The 20,574-nt window shown below is 50.7% G+C and overlaps 2 protein-coding genes and 1 long non-coding RNA gene across 4 annotated transcripts; 1 reads left to right on the forward strand and 2 right to left on the reverse strand.

Moving 5' to 3' along the window:
- Positions 1-1,204: 1,204 nt before the first annotated feature.
- On the reverse strand, positions 1,205-5,212 carry LOC135395538 (uncharacterized). 2 transcript variants are annotated; one of them, XR_010423152.1, is made up of 3 exons: positions 4,645-5,212; positions 4,239-4,588; positions 1,205-1,447 (listed from the first exon to the last, which is right to left on the reverse strand). XR_010423152.1 is itself a non-coding variant. In XM_064626691.1 (3 exons), exons 1-2 carry the CDS (start codon positions 4,972-4,974, stop codon positions 4,246-4,248), a joined length of 657 nt encoding a protein of 218 aa, XP_064482761.1. In that variant the 5' UTR covers positions 4,975-5,212; the 3' UTR covers positions 1,205-1,447; positions 4,239-4,245. The 2 variants fall into 2 exon arrangements, 1 of the variants encoding a protein (XP_064482761.1); XM_064626691.1 differs by having other exon boundaries at positions 4,239-4,572.
- A 1,579-nt stretch (positions 5,213-6,791) lies between these two features.
- On the forward strand, positions 6,792-10,322 carry LOC135395539 (uncharacterized). Its single transcript, XR_010423153.1, has 3 exons — positions 6,792-6,882; positions 6,955-7,288; positions 10,080-10,322. It is a non-coding gene; the product is annotated as an uncharacterized LOC135395539 (long non-coding RNA).
- Positions 10,323-11,432: 1,110 nt separating this feature from the next.
- Positions 11,433-12,494, reverse strand: LOC135395737 (uncharacterized). Its single transcript, XM_064626831.1, has one exon. It carries the CDS (start codon positions 12,492-12,494, stop codon positions 11,433-11,435), a length of 1,062 nt encoding a protein of 353 aa, XP_064482901.1.
- Positions 12,495-20,574: the final 8,080 nt, after the last annotated feature.

Below are 20,574 nucleotides of genomic sequence, written 5' to 3' on the forward strand. Positions count from 1 at the left end.
CCTTCCTTCTCTTTTTCGTTTTTCCCATTTTTTTGGAATAGCAAGCCGGCTCTTTGTATGGCTAGCCTTTCCTTCTTTTTTTCTTAATAAACATATTACCCCCCTCCCCCTGTAAGGCTTCTTGGACACGAACTTTCTTGTGGACATGTGTACAGTGGCCTTGAAAAAATTCCAGGCCATGTTAACATTTCTCGAGATGCTACAGATCCAGTTAAAATTTGTACAAGGATCTGCCCAAGGAATATCGTGGAATATCTGAATTTTAGGTCTGTCATGCTTAAATTTTATATGGCGCATCTCAAGAACCATCTTGTGATCTGAATGTCAACCAAGTACTTGGCAGTCCCATTTCCAGTGAAAGGTGTTAGCACCAGGAACAGATCACGTATTGAAGCAGAAGACTCTTGACTTCTAGTGTACCTCATAGCAGAAGGCAGTATCAAGTAGTGCATTTTCATTTATGAAGTCTCAAACTCCGGTTGGGGTTTCCTAATTTACACTTCAACATGGGACCATATACTGAACAATCATGACATTATATCCTTAACCGTGTTAAATGTCAATAGGTTTCATTTGTAACTATGTTACACTCATTTTAATATAACCTGATGATGGCGGTGATGAGGTAACAGAAAAAGACGGGAATATGAGTCGCGACAGAGTCGGGGCCACCCCAGGACGCCTACGAGCGACGAAAATGCAAACAGATGCACATACGGCGAACGAATCAATTGCAAAATGTAGGACAAAGGTCTCAGAACGAGTGAGGGTAGTATGACACAAGTAATATGACACAAGTAATAATGGGGGGGGGGGGAGGGCACACCAAGCGGGCACTTCGCAAGTCATAGGGCACATGTATATTATGCTTTTCAACTTCAATCTTTATAATCTATAATGACGGCATTAAGGCTGCCGGTTGTGGGCCACAAACCCAGGTGGCAAATTTCCCCATTTATCATCATCAGTGTATTCGTTGTTATTGTATAATGTCACGCTAGCAGCGCTCTTAGGCCGCTCAATCAGTGGATAAAATGAGTTTAACATGGTGTTCTAGGAACCCTTTGTATAACATCAATTCCATTCAAGCATTTTCGGTTAATAATACAAGTGTGGCATTTTGTCTTCTCTCTCTCTCTCTCTCTCTCTATATATATATATATATATAAGCAGGAAAAATCAGAAGACGACAAAGAGCTTACAGGAAAACACAAAGGGGAGTTTATTAACACATATAGGGATAGGGGTCGACGTTTCGGCAGTCAGCGCTGCCTTCGACGGGACTGGGGTTTGGTGACAAGAACAAGCTTTATATATGGGAGAGGGTTATGTACAAGGGAAAGAGAGCAGCGCATGCGCTTTTGTCATGACTAACATAGGTTGGTGACTAAGTGAAAGGGGAATGACCGGGTCTGTGCAGCAGGACCTTGAGGAAATACCCGTGAGCCTGAAAAAGAGACAAAAGAGTGTATGTATTGTGCTGGATTAGGAATGCAGGTTGCGAATAGTAGAAAGGATTCCTGGATCTTCGTTTATCTGACACTGGAATTTATGAATGAGATAAGACTCGCGCTGTTCCCTGAGCCGCTGGGAAAGAAAGCCTGACTGCAGGATGAAAATAGATATATTGGTGATTGAGTGTCCTGGTTTACTGAAATGGCGCGACACTGGCAGATTAGGTTTCTTCGCGACGTCAGATTTGTGGTTATTGAATCGCGTTCTAAATGAAGTAGCTGTCTGTCCGATATATTGGGCGTTGCATTCATTACATTGAAGAAGATAGACAACATTGGAAGAATTACAGTTAAAGTCGCCATTAATGTTGACCCGATAATTAGAATTGGTACTATCTGCAGAGTTAGCGGCTTGCATTGATTTACAAATTTGGCATCTAGTTGCATTACAAGGGTGGCAACCAATGTTATTTTCTGGAAGTTTGTTAATTTTGGCATTTACTAGTCTGTCTTGGATGTTCCGCGCCCGGCGATAACTTACGCGCGGTGGCTGTGAGAATATTTCCTTCATCCGATCAGATTGTGAAAGAATTGTGTAGTGGCGGTTGAGTATCCGGCTAATGTTAGGAACGCTGCCATTGAATGTGACAGTGAGATTTACTGCAGAATTTCCATTGGCTCGAGGAGATCTTTGGAGCAATTGTTGGCGATCTGTGGATCTTGCTCTGGCTATAGCGTCTTTAACAAGTTTGTCCGGGTATTCACGATCAATGAAGGTTTGTTCTAGTCGTTGGAGATGGTTGTCTAGTTCGGCATCGTTAGTGCATATTCTGCGGTAGCGCAATGCCTGACTATAAGGTATGGCTAACTTAGTATGCCTTGGATGGCAACTGCGGAACGATAAGTATTGCTGAGCATCTGTAGGCTTCCGGTATAAGTTGGTTGAGATGCCGCCGTTTTGTAACTTGACTTCCACATCCAAGAAGGTAACAGTGGAGGCGGAGTAGTGGGAGGTAAATTGAATGTTAGGGTGAATTTGGTTGAACCGGTTGATGAACGTGAGAAGGTCACTTTCAGAATGAGGCCATATGATAAAAATATCATCTAAAAATCTCTTGTACACAAGTGGTTTCAACACGGAACATTCGAGAAATGTTTCCTCCAGGGATGCCATGAAGATATTTGCATAGTTGGGGGCCATTCTCGTGCCCATAGCTGTCCCGTTAACTTGCAGATAGTGCTTGTTATCAAATTCAAAGTTATTGGAGGTCAAAATCAGTGTTAGCAGTTCGGTGAGGACAGCAGTATCATACGGCTGGTCATGTTGATTTTTGTATGCTGAAACGGCCGCTGCTATACCATCTGCGTGGGGAATATTAGTGTAAAGGGACGTGACGTCTAACGTTGCCAAGAGACAGCTTGAGGGAACGGTTACTTGCGATACAGTTTGAAGGAAATGGTTGGTATCTTTGACGTAGGAAGGTAATTTAGGGGGGATAGATTTGAGAACGTGATCGACGAAGGACGATATATTTTCTGTAGCGGTACCGTTACTGGACACAATTGGTCTTCCGGGATTGCCTGGTTTATGTATCTTAGGGAGCATGTAAAATCGGCCTGGTTTAGGGTCTTTAGGAAGTAAGTATTCATAGAGCGCATCGCCAATTTTCTTAGTGGTCTTTAACCGTTTTAGTGTTTTACATATATCTGCGGCAATTTCATTAGTGGGGTCGGATTCGAGAGGTTTGTAAAAGTCTGCACAATTAAGTTGACGGAGTCCTTCCGCCACGTAAGCTTGCTTATCCATTACGACTATGGCACCTCCTTTATCAGCCTGTTTGATGATGATACCTTCGTTGCTTTCTAGCGCGGACAAGCTTTGCTGTTCTGCTTTCGTAAGATTGTGCCGGAATTTCCGATTGTTTGAGCTTGCATAAGTACTGAGAATATCTTTCTGAACAGCTTTGATATACATATCAAGACTTTTATCTCGGTTCGGGTTGGGAGTAAAATCGGATTTTATACGGAAAGGATTTAGGTTTGATTGCGGTTTGTCGTAGAAGTATTCCGTAAGGCGTAGTCGCCGCGCAAAGTTGTCAAGATCCAGATGTAGCTGATATTCATCGATTTTACTGTTATTGGGACAAAACGGTAATCCCTTCTCCAGTAGAGAGATTTCCGCGGGTGTAAGGTCACGGGAAGAAAGGTTAACTACGCTACATTTGGTTAGTGTGGGGATGTCGGGAGCAAACTGGCTGTTGCTGTCTAACGGGGTATCTGGACGTAGTTGTGAAGTATTGCTACGGGCTTCGGAATTAGGGGGTGCCGAATCTGTGGAAGTATTATGAGTTGGAGGGCAATCGATTTTGTCTCTAAATAATTTCTTTTGCTTTTGGAGCTTCAGGTGGATGTTTTTCTTTTGGAGGAATTTGTCTAACTCTGATCTATGAGAATGTGACAACGGGGTAGTGCTGTTAATGGCATCGGCGTCTTCGGATAGAGACTGGATAGTATCTTGGCAGTGAGAAATTAGAATTTTAGTTAGGTCTAAAGATGCTTTGTTAAGAATGGACAGCCATTGCACATTGCGTTCATGGTTCAAGGGGAAGGTTGATGTTTTGTGGATTTCTAGCCCACGCGGAATACTGTCGTTTTCATGATAAGTAGCCAAAGTATCACGATGGGAGGTGTAGCGTGCAACTTTATCCGCGATTTTTCTGAGTTTAAAGAACGTCTCAGTGCTACTGCTGACAATTTGTGGAGAGTGAATTGGTACTGACTCACCGGCTAGTCAATCCTGCTGCTTGGCTCGTGACGATTTCTCGGCACGTGTGGTTCTTTGTGTCCATGCTGCAGCCTCCTGGAGTGTCGGCCATACGGGGTCCGGCGTTCCAGTGCTTGCTGTACGTGTGGGTAGGCGACGGAGCAGCCGGGGTACCAGGGACCGCAGTCGGTGGGCGATCTGGGTGACTCCTTCGAAACTGGGGTGGAGGCCGTCAGCTGCAAGGACTCTGGTTGGGGGCTGTCGGTGGAAACCATGGTCCAGGAAATACAGGTCACGGGCACCTCGGCACAGGGTCATCAGTCGTTGGTTGAACGCAAATGCCCGGGGATTGCACTGGAATTCGCGTCGCCTGTCAAGATAAGGACGACGGCGGTTGTAGGATCTGGGTAAGATGAGGGTACATACCACAAGTTCGATGTTTCCCCGAGAGCGAATGTGGTCGATGAGTTGCACATAGCGACGGATGGCCATGTCGGGATCGGTGTCCGGCATGTCATTCGTCCCACAGTGCAACACCACGACACGAACACTTGCGGGCAGCTGGTCCACCTCTTCTTTGAAGTCTGCGATTCGGCCTCCGCTCTTGGACACGAACATTGTCGGGGCAGTACGGGATCTGGGGTCGAAGTGGAAACGGAGATATTTAGTTTGTGAGTCACCAAGTACAGCTATAACAGGAGCATAAAAAGGGTACTTCCTGATGGGCATCTTCGGTCCTCCTCTGTCGGTGGTCATCGTAGAAATAGATTAGAAGCTTAGGAGGGCGGTTGACCACGAGAATGAAATAAGCAGGAAAAATCAGAAGACGACAAAGAGCTTACAGGAAAACACAAAGGGGAGTTTATTAACACATATAGGGATAGGGGTCGACGTTTCGGCAGTCAGCGCTGCCTTCGACGGGACTGGGGTTTGGTGACAAGAACAAGCTTTATATATGGGAGAGGGTTATGTACAAGGGAAAGAGAGCAGCGCATGCGCTTTTGTCATGACTAACATAGGTTGGTGACTAAGTGAAAGGGGAATGACCGGGTCTGTGCAGCAGGACCTTGAGGAAATACCCGTGAGCCTGAAAAAGAGGCAAAAGAGTGTATGTATTGTGCTGGATTAGGAATGCAGGTTGCGAATAGTAGAAAGGATTCCTGGATCTTCGTTTATCTGACACTGGAATTTATGAATGAGATAAGTTCTTGTCATAAGTTCTTGTTCTTGTCACCAAACCCCAGTCCCGTCGAAGGCAGCGCTGACTGCCGAAACGTCGACCCCTATCCCTATATGTGTTAATAAACTCCCCTTTGTGTTTTCCTGTAAGCTCTTTGTCGTCTTCTGATTTTCCCTGCTTATTTCATTCTCGTGGTCAACCGCCCTCCTAAGCTTCTAATCTATTTCTACGATGACCACCGACAGAGGAGGACCGAAGATGCCCATCAGGAAGTACCCTTTTTATGCTCCTGTTATAGCTGTACTTGGTGACTCACAAACTAAATATCTCCGTTTCCACTTCGACCCCAGATCCCGTACTGCCCCGACAATGTTCGTGTCCAAGAGCGGAGGCCGAATCGCAGACTTCAAAGAAGAACAACAACAACAACTTTATTTTCGGCCTAGGAGAGTGGGGAGTTTCATCGCAACAGGCGATACTCTACCCCAGTGCTTGGTGGAATGGGGGGAATAAAATAACGAGCCCCTTTACAATAACGATCGAAGTCCGATGGTGTCCAGAAATGTCAGAAGAGCTTTGAGCGCAGAGCGTTGCTGGGCTGGATTGGGCCAGGGACCAAGCAATGTCGGTAGGGAGAAAGGGCGAGAGTCCAGCTGACGAAGAGACTCGGAGAGTGTGATTCGGGAAGGTTCGTAGTGAGGGCAATGAAGAAGAATGTGCTCCAGATCCTCAAGAGCACCACAGTGGCAACAGGTGGGAGAATCAATTTGTCTCAAGCGGTAACGCCACTGAGCTGTAAAGGCCACATCGAGGCGCATGCGGTGGATTAATGCAGCATCCTGACGAGATGTGTTTCGTGGCATGCGGAAAGCGAGCATGGGATCAACTCTGTTCAACATAGAGGGGGGAAGAATGTCGGTTGTCCGTTGGCGGGAAGCCAGGGGTGTCACTAGACGTCGCAGAATTGAACGGCGGTCTCCTCTGAGCAGAACAATACGGGTCCGGTTCCGAGACGAGAGTGCTGCTTCTGCGGCGCTGTCGGCCTGCTCGTTCCCCACGACACCACAATGGGCTGGAACCCACTGGAGAACGAGCCTGTGGCCTGCGGCGTGGATAGTGTGGTAAGCCATTAACACGTCGGTGACTAGGGGTGCGGATGGGCCTCGTATGCCGGAAGTTTCAATTGCTTGAAGTGCAGATTTGGAGTCTGTAAAGACTGCCCATTCCCGGGGTGGAAAATCAGCGATGTGTTGTAGAAAGAAAAGGATGGCATAGAGTTCCGCAGCTGTGGAGGAGGTTGGATGTGAAAGGCGTCTTCCGTGCACCTCTTCAAAGAAGAGGTGGACCAGCTGCCCGCAAGTGTTCGTGTCATGGTGTTGCACTGTGGGACGAATGACATGCCGGACACCGATCCCGACATGGCCATCCGTCGCTATGTGCAACTCATCGACCACATTCGCTCTCGGGGAAACATCGAACTTGTGGTATGTACCCTCATCTTACCCAGATCCTACAACCGCCGTCGTCCTTATCTTGACAGGCGACGCGAATTCCAGTGCAATCCCCGGGCATTTGCGTTCAACCAACGACTGATGACCCTGTGCCGAGGTGCCCGTGACCTGTATTTCCTGGACCATGGTTTCCACCGACAGCCCCCAACCAGAGTCCTTGCAGCTGACGGCCTCCACCCCAGTTTCGAAGGAGTCACCCAGATCGCCCACCGACTGCGGTCCCTGGTACCCCGGCTGCTCCGTCGCCTACCCACACGTACAGCAAGCACTGGAACGCCGGACCCCGTATGGCCGACACTCCAGGAGGCTGCAGCATGGACACAAAGAACCACACGTGCCGAGAAATCGTCACGAGCCAAGCAGCAGGATTGACTAGCCGGTGAGTCAGTACCAATTCACTCTCCACAAATTGTCAGCAGTAGCACTGAGACGTTCTTTAAACTCAGAAAAATCGCGGATAAAGTTGCACGCTACACCTCCCATCGTGATACTTTGGCTACTTATCATGAAAACGACAGTATTCCGCGTGGGCTAGAAATCCACAAAACATCAACCTTCCCCTTGAACCATGAACGCAATGTGCAATGGCTGTCCATTCTTAACAAAGCATCTTTAGACCTAACTAAAATTCTAATTTCTCACTGCCAAGATACTATCCAGTCTCTATCCGAAGACGCCGATGCCATTAACAGCACTACCCCGTTGTCACATTCTCATAGATCAGAGTTAGACAAATTCCTCCAAAAGAAAAACATCCACCTGAAGCTCCAAAAGCAAAAGAAATTATTTAGAGACAAAATCGATTGCCCTCCAACTCATAATACTTCCACAGATTCGGCACCCCCTAATTCCGAAGCCCGTAGCAATACTTCACAACTACGTCCAGATACCCCGTTAGACAGCAACAGCCAGTTTGCTCCCGACATCCCCACACTAACCAAATGTAGCGTAGTTAACCTTTCTTCCCGTGACCTTACACCCGCGGAAATCTCTCTACTGGAGAAGGGATTACCGTTTTGTCCCAATAACAGTAAAATCGATGAATATCAGCTACATCTGGATCTTGACAACTTTGCGCGGCGACTACGCCTTACGGAATACTTCTACGACAAACCGCAATCAAACCTAAATCCTTTCCGTATAAAATCCGATTTTACTCCCAACCCGAACCGAGATAAAAGTCTTGATATGTATATCAAAGCTGTTCAGAAAGATATTCTCAGTACTTATGCAAGCTCAAACAATCGGAAATTCCGGCACAATCTTACGAAAGCAGAACAGCAAAGCTTGTCCGCGCTAGAAAGCAACGAAGGTATCATCATCAAACAGGCTGATAAAGGAGGTGCCATAGTCGTAATGGATAAGCAAGCTTACGTGGCGGAAGGACTCCGTCAACTTAATTGTGCAGACTTTTACAAACCTCTCGAATCCGACCCCACTAATGAAATTGCCGCAGATATATGTAAAACACTAAAACGGTTAAAGACCACTAAGAAAATTGGCGATGCGCTCTATGAATACTTACTTCCTAAAGACCCTAAACCAGGCCGATTTTACATGCTCCCTAAGATACATAAACCAGGCAATCCCGGAAGACCAATTGTGTCCAGTAACGGTACCGCTACAGAAAATATATCGTCCTTCGTCGATCACGTTCTCAAATCTATCCCCCCTAAATTACCTTCCTACGTCAAAGATACCAACCATTTCCTTCAAACTGTATCGCAAGTAACCGTTCCCTCAAGCTGTCTCTTGGCAACGTTAGACGTCACGTCCCTTTACACTAATATTCCCCACGCAGATGGTATAGCAGCGGCCGTTTCAGCATACAAAAATCAACATGACCAGCCGTATGATACTGCTGTCCTCACCGAACTGCTAACACTGATTTTGACCTCCAATAACTTTGAATTTGATAACAAGCACTATCTGCAAGTTAACGGGACAGCTATGGGCACGAGAATGGCCCCCAACTATGCAAATATCTTCATGGCATCCCTGGAGGAAACATTTCTCGAATGTTCCGTGTTGAAACCACTTGTGTACAAGAGATTTTTAGATGATATTTTTATCATATGGCCTCATTCTGAAAGTGACCTTCTCACGTTCATCAACCGGTTCAACCAAATTCACCCTAACATTCAATTTACCTCCCACTACTCCGCCTCCACTGTTACCTTCTTGGATGTGGAAGTCAAGTTACAAAACGGCGGCATCTCAACCAACTTATACCGGAAGCCTACAGATGCTCAGCAATACTTATCGTTCCGCAGTTGCCATCCAAGGCATACTAAGTTAGCCATACCTTATAGTCAGGCATTGCGCTACCGCAGAATATGCACTAACGATGCCGAACTAGACAACCATCTCCAACGACTAGAACAAACCTTCATTGATCGTGAATACCCGGACAAACTTGTTAAAGACGCTATAGCCAGAGCAAGATCCACAGATCGCCAACAATTGCTCCAAAGATCTCCTCGAGCCAATGGAAATTCTGCAGTAAATCTCACTGTCACATTCAATGGCAGCGTTCCTAACATTAGCCGGATACTCAACCGCCACTACACAATTCTTTCACAATCTGATCGGATGAAGGAAATATTCTCACAGCCACCGCGCGTAAGTTATCGCCGGGCGCGGAACATCCAAGACAGACTAGTAAATGCCAAAATTAACAAACTTCCAGAAAATAACATTGGTTGCCACCCTTGTAATGCAACTAGATGCCAAATTTGTAAATCAATGCAAGCCGCTAACTCTGCAGATAGTACCAATTCTAATTATCGGGTCAACATTAATGGCGACTTTAACTGTAATTCTTCCAATGTTGTCTATCTTCTTCAATGTAATGAATGCAACGCCCAATATATCGGACAGACAGCTACTTCATTTAGAACGCGATTCAATAACCACAAATCTGACGTCGCGAAGAAACCTAATCTGCCAGTGTCGCGCCATTTCAGTAAACCAGGACACTCAATCACCAATATATCTATTTTCATCCTGCAGTCAGACTTTCTTTCCCAGCGGCTCAGGGAACAGCGCGAGTCTTATCTCATTCATAAATTCCAGTGTCAGATAAACGAAGATCCAGGAATCCTTTCTACTATTCGCAACCTGCATTCCTAATCCAGCACAATACATACACTCTTTTGTCTCTTTTTCAGGCTCACGGGTATTTCCTCAAGGTCCTGCTGCACAGACCCGGTCATTCCCCTTTCACTTAGTCACCAACCTATGTTAGTCATGACAAAAGCGCATGCGCTGCTCTCTTTCCCTTGTACATAACCCTCTCCCATATATAAAGCTTGTTCTTGTCACCAAACCCCAGTCCCGTCGAAGGCAGCGCTGACTGCCGAAACGTCGACCCCTATCCCTATATGTGTTAATAAACTCCCCTTTGTGTTTTCCTGTAAGCTCTTTGTCGTCTTCTGATTTTTCCTGCTTATTTCATTCTCGTGGTCAACCGCCCTCCTAAGCTTCTAATCTATATATATATATATATTGAAGGTCAATTGAAGGTCAGACATAACGTTCCGCTATGAGCTTCTAAGACGCTCTGGCGCCAGGATGAGAGAGGTTGTGAAGGGCGGCAAAAACTGCGCGGCGGAGCTCTGATGGGACGAACGGTCTAGAACGGCCGGTAGAAGCGTCGCAGCAGAGGCTTAAACCCGTGCCTGGCAGAGGAAAATCTTCGAACTGGAGAGAGGTTGAATGGTTGGTGCGGAGCAGAGGAAGTTCTTCGTCTGCATTCTGTGCGACAGCTAGAGCTTCGGGAGAAATGGATGTTGACGGAGCAGACAGGGGAGCGATGCGGCTGAGGGCATCTGCGGGGCCGTTCTTGCAACCGGGCACGTACTGTATATCTGTGCAGAACTCTGCTAGGAAAGATAGATGCCGAATCTCGCGGGGAGAATAACGGCTACTGGCCGACCGGAAAGCGTAGATGAGCGGTTTGTGATCCGTCAAGATAGTGAAGTTGCGGCCTTCCAGGAAGTGTCGAAAGTGCCGGACTGCAAGATAGGCGACTAACAGCTCCCGTCCGAATGTGCTGTATTTCTGCTCAGTGGGCTTGAGAACCTTGCTGAAGAAGGAGATTGGGTGCCAGACACCGCTGAGCTCCTGTTGCAGAGCTGCTCCAACCGCTTCGACAGACGCGTCTACCATAAGGGTAGTTGGAGCGCCATGTTTGGGATGGAAAAGGAGCGTCTGCGCAGAAAGGGCGGTCTTGATTTGGGAAAATGCAGCCTGCGCCTCTGCGTTTCAAGGAAGAGGGTTGGCGCGGGTCTCCCGCTGGCTGAGGACCGATTCCAGGGGACGGAGGATGGTGGCACAATGCGGAATGAATCGCCGGTAGAAGTTCACCAGGCCGAGAAACCTGCGCAGCTGCCGGATGGATTGGGGCTGGGGATAACTGTTAATGGCGGCAACCTTGTTGGCTAGAGGGGCGATTCCGGTGCAAGAGACCAGGTGGCCGAGGAATTCAGTTGACTCAACACCAAACTCGCACTTCTGAATGTTTATGACAATGCCATGGGCGTCCAGGCGAGTGAAGAGTTGACGGAGATGGTCTGCGTGCTCCTCGGGGGTCGAGCTTGCGACAAGAATGTCGTCAATGTAAGCAAAGACGAAAGGAAGGCCTCTTGTGACTGAATGGATAAATCGCTGAAACGTCTGCGCCGCGTTGCGTAATCCGAAAGGCATCCTTTGGAATTCAAAATGGTGAGCCAGTGTGGCGTCACTACGAAAGGCATCCTTTGGAATTCAAAAAGGCCGAATGGGGTGGTAATCGCTGTCTTTTTGACGTCTTCGGGTGCGACGGGAATTTGATGATAGGCCTTCATTAAGTTGATTTTGCTGAACAGTGTGGCGCCGTGCAGGTTGACCGTAAAATCCTGCAAGCGTGGTAGAGGGTAGCGGTCGGGAACTGTGGCGATGTTAAGTGCCCGATAATCGCCACATGGGCGCCAATATCCGGTTTTCTTTGGCACCATGTGCAATGGAGATGACCAATCACTCGAAGAGGGCCGTGCGACACCGATGACGAGCATGTGCTCAAACTCGATGCGTGCGATTTTGAGTTTTTCGGGCGCTAGCCGTCGTGGTCGTGCGAATACGGGTGGTCCAGTGGTGCAGATATGATGGACCACATCATGAGCTACAGGCCTTGACCAATTCGGCGGCTGAGTGAGGGAAGGGAACTCCCTCAGGATGGAGGCATAAGGCGACGTCATGGCAGGAAGGGTAGAAGTGGAGGCCACGACGGAAGACGACGGGGCGCTCTTGACAAAGACGGAAAGGTTTGTTGTCAAGTCGAGAAGTCTCTTGTGTAGAACGTTGACCGTGAGATCGAAGTGTTGCAAGAAATCTGCACCCAGAATCGCTTGACCGACGCCGGCAACTAAGAACAGCCAAGAGAAGCTTCGGCGCAGTCCTAGATTGAGGCGGAGGATCTGCTGTCGGAAGACTGGAATGGTGGTGCTGTTGACTGCGGTGAGATGAAACAGGACCGGGCGGCGCCTATCAGATGGGGAAGCAGGCAGCACACTGACCTCGGCACCGGTATCGACGAAGAAACGCATCTTGGTCACACGGTCAGTAACGTAGAACAGGCGACTGATGGAAGATGCCGGGAGACTGCTGGTCGCCGTCAGTGCTCCCCTGCCGGGTTTCCCGACCAGCCGCAAGGCCGTGCGCACTTCTCCGCACAAGCTCCGAAACGATGGTGGTACCAACACCAAGGAACTGAGTAATCTTCGGAGCGCGGAGAAGACGAGCGGCGGCGTGTGCGAGAGGTCCGTCCTCGGAAGCGGCGGCGGTGCGGGGAATGTTGACGGCGGGTTGTACGATCAGCAGAAAGAGCGTCGATGCACTCGCGGAGGTGGGAAATGTCGGCTGACAAGGATTCAAGGCGCGCGTGCACGGGATCGTGGCGAGAACGGTCAGCATCGCAGCGGGATTCCAAAGGGTCGGATGAGGGCTGGGAGAGTGACGCGACGCCTGGGCCGACCACTTCCATGATTTTGTCGGCTTGCTGAGCAAGATCGTGAATGGGAAGACTTGACGCTGCGGCCAGAATCATCTGGGCTTGCGGGGGAAGGCGTTGCAAAAACAGCTCCCGCAGCAAATGGGCGTCGAATGTCGGGGCACGATCGCCGAGCAAAGACTCCATGGACCGTAGCAGCTGGGACGGTCGGCGGTCACCGAGCTCCTCCGCGTTGGGCAATTGCTGTAGCCGCTTACGCTCAGTGAGAGTGGTACGATCTAGGATGGCAGTCTTCAGGTTGGTGAACGGATTCTCGTACGGCGGGGCTTGGAGCACGTCGGCAACCTCAATAGCAATTTCCTGCGGTAGCGCTGCAACAGTGTGCCGGGTGAGCTCTGAGGAAATGCCGGAGAGCTGAAATTGCGTCTCAGCTTGGATGAAACATATGCTGGGGTTCTTCTTCTGTTCTGGGGCAAACGGACAGCGACGTAGTTCATCGTGGTAGGGTGCTGGCCAGGTGCGGTGCTGGCCCCTGCGTCACTAAGCATGTTGAGGCTGACGGCGGCAGTTCCTTGTCCGGGTCACCAGTGTGGGAAACCTAAGTGAAGTAATCCAGCCACCATTCCATGTTCTGGAGGTAAGAAGCGTGTTGATCCCGACGATGACTTTGCGGCCGGCTACTTTACAAGCCATGTACGCCAATGTGACGGTCGCTACGTCGTCCCGCTAATGATTAAACCAGAACTAGGGTTCCCTGCTTGTGCCAATAACAGGAATAGGCTTGCTGCTTGGGAGTTGCTTGGGAGTTGCTTGCTGCTTGAGTGGGATGCAACGAATCAGACAACGTAATCTGGGAGAAGTGGAAGGTCAGCCTGGGAGAATTGAACCTGCTCAGACTCCCGCGCTGCGCTCTCCCTGAAGATAACTCACCCGTCGATGTGCACTGTTTCGCAGATGCCAGTCCGAAAGCCTATGGCACTGCCATACACTTGCGGAGTCTTTTTCCCAACGGCTCTCTTCTGGTCCATTTGCTCATAGCACGGGCTCGTCTGGCACCGTTAAAACAGGTGTCGTTGCCTCGTCTCGAGCTCCTCGCCTGCCTCTTAGCTACACGTCTCTACCGTCACGTTTCCGCGCTGAAGACTCTCAGTCAAGTGCCAGTACATTTTTGGACAGATTTTCGGCCCATTCGGGCGAATTTGGCCGAATGGGCCGTGCTGCGACGGAGCCAGCAGCGCTGGACTCCGTCTGGTTCTGGGTCCCAGAAGCAGAGCGGGCGCCTCGTTCTTCCTTCACACATTTCTGATGCCGAAACCCGGGAACGTAGGCCGCCTGTTCCTTCGCTTTCCCTTCGAAGGTCATCTCGTCGTGACTTGCCATGGAACGCTTGAAGCGTACAAGAGGTGGACTACGTGCACACTTGACGCGCATCATAACACGGCTCTCCGACCTGCTGGGGCAGCAGGACTCGTCCGTCGAAGAGGTTGAAGCTGCGTTGGACTATTTGGTGGCAAAACGGCAATCGCTCTACGACCTCGATAGCAGCATCGCTCAGGAAACCCCCGAAGATCAGCTGGGAGCGGAACTTGACAGTGCGCTCCAGTACGAGGAAGGTCTCGAGGGAATGATCACAAGGGCACGTCGTAGGCTTCGCCAGCAGCAAAATGTTGCACCTTTGGATCAACAGCGTCCTGCGGGGCAAAAGTCCGTCGCTCTCCCTAAGCTTCAGATACCCAAGTTTTCGGGAAAATTACAGGAATGGCAACAATTCTGGCAGCATTTTGATGCCACCATCCACTCCAACCAATCACTGGCTCCGGTCGAGAAGTTTAAGTACTTGGTCTCCTACCTCACTGACGACGCGAAGCGATCCATCGAAAGCATCAGGATCAGCGGCGACAACTACGACTCTGCGGTCACTCTGCTCACACACAGGTACGGTAGACCGGAACTCCTTACGGCGGAGCACATCGACCATTTGCTTGCTCTTCGTCCCATCGTCGAATTCCCAGAACATTCCCCAGCTCCGACGTTTTCATGACGATGTGACCATTCGAATTGCAGCTTTGGATTCTTCGGGGGTAACTAAGGACAAATATGCGGTTAGCTTGTACCGCGTCATCACACGATGCTTGCCCGAAAACCTCTGTGTCCTTTTTCATCAACGGAGAAGGGATACAGCCGCAGTACCTCAACCCCAAGGCAACAATGAAAGCACTGGGATAAACAAGGCCGCCGAGGATCTTCAGGCGCTGATATCATTTCTTCAGGTGCAGGTGGAGACTCGGGAACAGGTGTTGCTCACTAGGGCAGTTTCGCCAGCGTCGGCTGCTCGCAGCAACAGTCCTAACGAGCCGGTTCGGCTTCCTACTGCCGCTGCCCTAGCCGCTGCAAACGCCGCACCTCCGAAGCGGACTGCTGACGCACGTTCATCACCCTGTCCCTTGTGTCACTCTCCGGACCATCCGCTGCAGTCCTGCATGGCGGTTTTACCGGCAGCCGATATGCGCCATCGTTTGTCTAGAGCGGGAAGATGTTTCAGGTGCGGCAAATCCGGACATTTTTCACGGGTTTGCCGATCTGCGGCTGGGTTGTCTTGTGCGAAGTGCCACGGACATCACCTTTCCATATTGTGTGACATTCAAAGACGTCCGGAGGCTCAGCATTGTTCGACCACTCTCCCCGCGACTGCAGACATGGGGGCACCGCGCGAAGTGTTGGACGACGTCGTCTCACAGACTCTCATGTCTTCATCACCCTCGAACGTGCATGTAAAATCTGGAATGGCACGCCTTCAGACAGTCTCGGTTTGGGCAGAAGGACCTGCAGGCAAGAAGCGAATTCGGCTGCTTCTTGACACGGGTAGTCAACAAACGTTTATACGTCGCGATCTGTTGAAGGAGCTAGGGTGCCAAATCACTGGTGAGGAGGACCTCTCCGTGTTCTCTTTCGCACGCACGCGCCACCCCAGAAGATTCCATTGCGAACGGGTGCAAGTCCGCCTCGAAGCCATCTCGGATTCGCGGTCGTTCATCGAGCTTGAAGCCCTCGGCATTTCTGAACTATGCCGCGTGTCTACGCCAGCCTTGGACGACGTAACCATGAGCCTTCTCTCGCTGCGAGGCCTCGAAGTGGCCGATACGAGCTACACCACGATGCAGCCTTCTACAACCGGCGACGCGCCCCGCTTCCCTGCACCGCCCGTGGAACAGGCCGCCCCTGCCTTTGCTGCCCAGTCTCAGGTCGACCATTTTGCCGTTCGCCATTTCTCAGCCAGCAACCCCAGCTTTGGTTTGTGCAAGCTGAAGCGCAGTTTGTCCTCGCAGGCATCACTACCGAGACGCGGAAGTATTACCATGTCATTTCCGTTCTGCCTCCGGACATCTCGCTGGAAGTCTCTGACTTGCTCCTTCACCCTTCACCCACCGAGCCCTATACCGCTTTCAAGACAGCGCTCGTTGAACGCACAATGGCTTCCGAGCGCAAGCGGCTACAGCTCCTGCTCGACGCAGAAGAGCTCGGCGACCGAAGACCATCCCAGATGCTTCGGCATATGGAGAACCTCCTCGGCTCGCGCGCCGCGACCTTCGATCGGGTTCTGTTGAGGGAGCTGTTCCTGAAACGCGTTTCCAGCCAGGTGCAGATGGTTCTGGCCACCGCCTCTGACCTGGATATCGCATCACTGGCCAAGCTTGCCGACAAGGTTCTTGAAGTGAGTTCCCCCACCATCTCGGCTTCTACAGCTCCGGTAGCTGCTCTGGCACCCTCAAGACCCAGCCACCGCTCAGCCTTCTTCCTCTCAGTTGACCACGCTCACTGAAGAAATTCGACGGTTATCTGACGTAGTCGCTTCAACCTTGTCGAGCCGGCGCCCACGTCGCCGACCTCCATCCCGTCGCCCATCCCCCCGACGGCGCAGCTTGACCCCTTCTCCCAGCCGACCTCCAGCCGGTTGCCTTCCGCCTTGCTTCTACCACGCCAAGTTCGGCGCCGCTGCTCGCAACTGCGCCAGCCCTTGCGGCCTGCCGGGAAACAGCAAAGAGGATCACTAACGGCGACTAGTGATCCCCGAAACACTCACCCAGGTCGCCTTTTCTTCATTGCCTGCAAATCTCACCCCTTCCACTTCCTGGTGGACACCGGCGCCCAAGTCAGCGTGTTGCCAGCTAGCGCTGCAGACAAACAAAGACCTGCAATGCACCACCTCTCCGCTGTGAACGGCACCTCTATCCCCGTTTACGCGGAAAGATCGTTGGCACTAGACGTGGGCTTACGCCGTCAATTCCGGTGGATTTTCCTCGTGGCCGCCGTTACGCACCCCATTCTTGCCGTGGACTTCTTAAACCACTACCGTCTCGCCGTTGACACCTTCCACCGTCGGCTTGTCGACTCTACTACCAACCTGTCTGTGGCCGGCATTTCGTTGACGCGCATCTCCCCACGCCATGGTCTTTTCGGCCTGAAACCTGCCAATCCGAGTTGTGACTACGGCGCCCTGCTTGCAGAGTTTCCTAGCCCCACCCAACCTCCCGATTGGACTCGCCCGGTGCAACACGACGTGGTACACCGTATCACTACCACCGGACATCCCACCCATGCCAAGCCTCGCCGTCTCGCTCCCGAAAAACTTGTCATCGCCCGCCAGGAGTTCGAGCATATGATGGAAATCGGCACTGCTCGCTCATCTGACAGCAGCTGGTCATCGGCCCTCCACATGGTCCCCAAGAAAACTGGGGACTGGAGACCATGCGGAGATTACAGAGCTTTAAACGTAAAGACCGTTCCAGACCGCTACCCCCTGCCTAACATCCATGACTTTACGGCTGGTTTGCATGGGGCCACCATCTTTTCAAAAATCGACCTGCGGAAGGCGTACCACCAGATCCCCATGGCTCCTGAGGACGTTCCAAAGACGGCCATTACCACTCCCTTCGGCCTCTTCGAGTTCCTCAGGATGCCCTTTGGACTCCGCAACGCTGCACAGACCTTCCAAAGGTTTATTGATTCTGTGACCAGAGGATTACCATTCGTTTTCGCGTACGTTGACGACATACTCGTGGCCAGCTCCTCCGCCGAAGAGCACCTCCGGCACCTTCGCCTACTTTTCGAGAGGCTCGCTCACCACGGTATCGTCATCAACGCAGAGAAATGCGAATTCGGCAGCACCTCTCTTGAATTTCTCGGCCACCACCTCGACACTAGCGGCATCAGACCCCTTCCGAGCAAGGTGCAAGTCATCCTAGATTTTCCTCGCCCCGACACCATCCGTAAACTTCGCAGATTCCTGGGACTCATTAATTTCTACAGGAGGTTTATTCCTCACTGTGCCCCCACCCTCCTTCCCCTCGAGGAAATGCTGAAGCACCCTGAGCAGCCCTCCGCAGCCCTCGACTGGTCCCGGGAACGTCAGCATGCCTTCGACCACGCCAAGTCAAACCTCGCCAACGCTAGCCTGCTGGCCCACCCTGCCCATGACGCCCCGACAACATTGATGGTTGACGCCTCCAACCAGGCCGTCGGATCAGTTCTCCAGCAGCACATCTCTGGCTTCTGGCAACCAATAGCCTTTTTCTCTAAGAAGCTTACTGACACCCAAACCAAGTACAGTACCTTTGGTCGAGAGCTCCTGGCAGCTTACATGTCCGTGCGCCACTTTCGCCACCTGTTGGAAGGTCGACATTTCACGTTGCTTACGGACCACAAGCCGCTGGCGGGCGCCTTCCGAAAGTCCAGTTCCCGCTACCTTTGGAGGAGCCTTTCGACCAGGCCATTCGAAGCAGGATGATATGATGTTGTTCTGATGCGAGATGTGCCAAGCAGGTTCGTGAAAGCCGTGAATAGCCTGCTTTCGAACTGCGGGCCCCTGTCAGTGGATATATGAGACGGCACTCCAAAACGGGAAATCCAGGTGGAAAGGAAAGTGGAGGCAATGGTCTCAGCTGTGGTGTCCCTGATAGGTGTTGCCTCAGGCCATCGGGTATACCGATCGACGATGGTTAGCAGGTACCGGAACCCGTCGGATGGAGGCAGGGGGCCGACGATGTCCATATGGAGAGAGTCCAAACGGGCGTCTGGCAGGGCAAACTTGCTGAGCGGGGTGATGGTATGCCGCTGTATTTTGCATCGCTGGCATGCGAGGCAGGCTCGGACCCATAAACGGATGTCTGCGTCCATTGAAGGTCAGACGTAACGTTCCGCTATGAGCTTCTGAGCCGATCTGGCGCCAGGATGAGAGAGGTCGTGAAGGGCGGCAAAAACTGCGCGGCGGAGCTCTGATGGGACGAACGGTCTAGAACGGCCGGTAGAAATGTCGCAGCAGAGGCTTAAACCCGTGCCTGGCAGAGGAAAATCTTCGAACTGGAGAGAGGTTCAATGGTTGGTGCGGAGCAGAGGAAGTTCTTCGTCTGCATTCTGCGCGAAGGAAGGTAAAACAAAAGGCGAGAGCACTTCCCCCTCTCCCCTCAAATACCGTGCGCTTTTCTTTGTGACAATCAAGCAGGCGGGGCTAAAGCCGAATTTTTACTAATTTTTTAAGACTATTACTGTTGTGGTACTGTGCATAGTTTTTGTTGGATCTGTGGTTATCCGTGGAGGGCTTCATATTTCTGTAAAAAAGTGAGGTTCGCTTGGCAATTTTCAAAGTTCAATTGAAAAAAAAATTCCGCAATTAAAAATTGTCCAAAGCAAATGGTGGCAAAAGTTTCGAGAAGGTAATTGGCGGAAGTCTGACAATCCTCCGGCGAGTACGTAGCCAGTAGAATGTTTTATCACCTTAAGTGAAACACCCTGTATAATATAATAAAGGAATGATGTTACAAATGAGTATATTCTTAGCTCGGCTTTTGCTTGCGTGTGCTGATGCTGAGGAATCCAACCATTTTTTACTCGTAGCAACCATGCACAAGAAGCATTGGTTTCCCTATATCAACGGAAACGACTTCCACAACGAACGTTACCTAATCTGAGCTGTTTTCTCTCTCCGTATGGGTATGCACGCCTTCTTTTTAGGGTTACAGAACCCAAAGGTTTCTTAGACCATCCGCATGGCAATCACCCTGCAAACGACACAGAGGAATTCCCCACGATCAGAGCCGTAGCGAGGCAAGTTTGCGCCCAAGTCAGGGTAAATCTGAAGCGCCCCCCCCCCCCCCCCCTCTCCGATTCTCCAACTGCCGTCAGAAGCCTTGTAAACAGAGCAATGAAAACACTTATTTGCACAGCCGAGATCGTAAGTCAAATTTCCTTCGTTCCCGCTTTATCCTGTCCAACCAACCTGCCAGGGCCTGTCGTTCGGCGCCCCCGAGGGCGCCCGGGGCGGCTACCCCTCTCGCACCCCCGTCGCTACGGCTCTGCCTACGATCCCCAACCTGAGTATGACTACTCTACGTTACATTCACAAACAATACACAGGGGCAAAAAGACGCATCTTGTCGCGTTTTTCTTCCCTTCCTGTTTGGGATCATCCGCCAATTACAATGCACAAGGTCAACCAGGGACCTGAAGAAAACTCCAGATTGTGTTTTCTGGGGTTCAACCACCGGTGGAATTTGCGCTGTTCTTAGCATGCTTTGCTAATCTGTATGAGAATGAGATGAAAATAGACAAAAATTTAGCCTATAGTTAGAGTCCTAGTCTGTACGAAACTGATTAATGATTCCTGTACAAAATTGATTACT

This window comes from Ornithodoros turicata, chromosome 5 (genome assembly GCF_037126465.1).
Source record: "Ornithodoros turicata isolate Travis chromosome 5, ASM3712646v1, whole genome shotgun sequence".
Taxonomy (NCBI): domain Eukaryota; kingdom Metazoa; phylum Arthropoda; class Arachnida; order Ixodida; family Argasidae; genus Ornithodoros; species Ornithodoros turicata.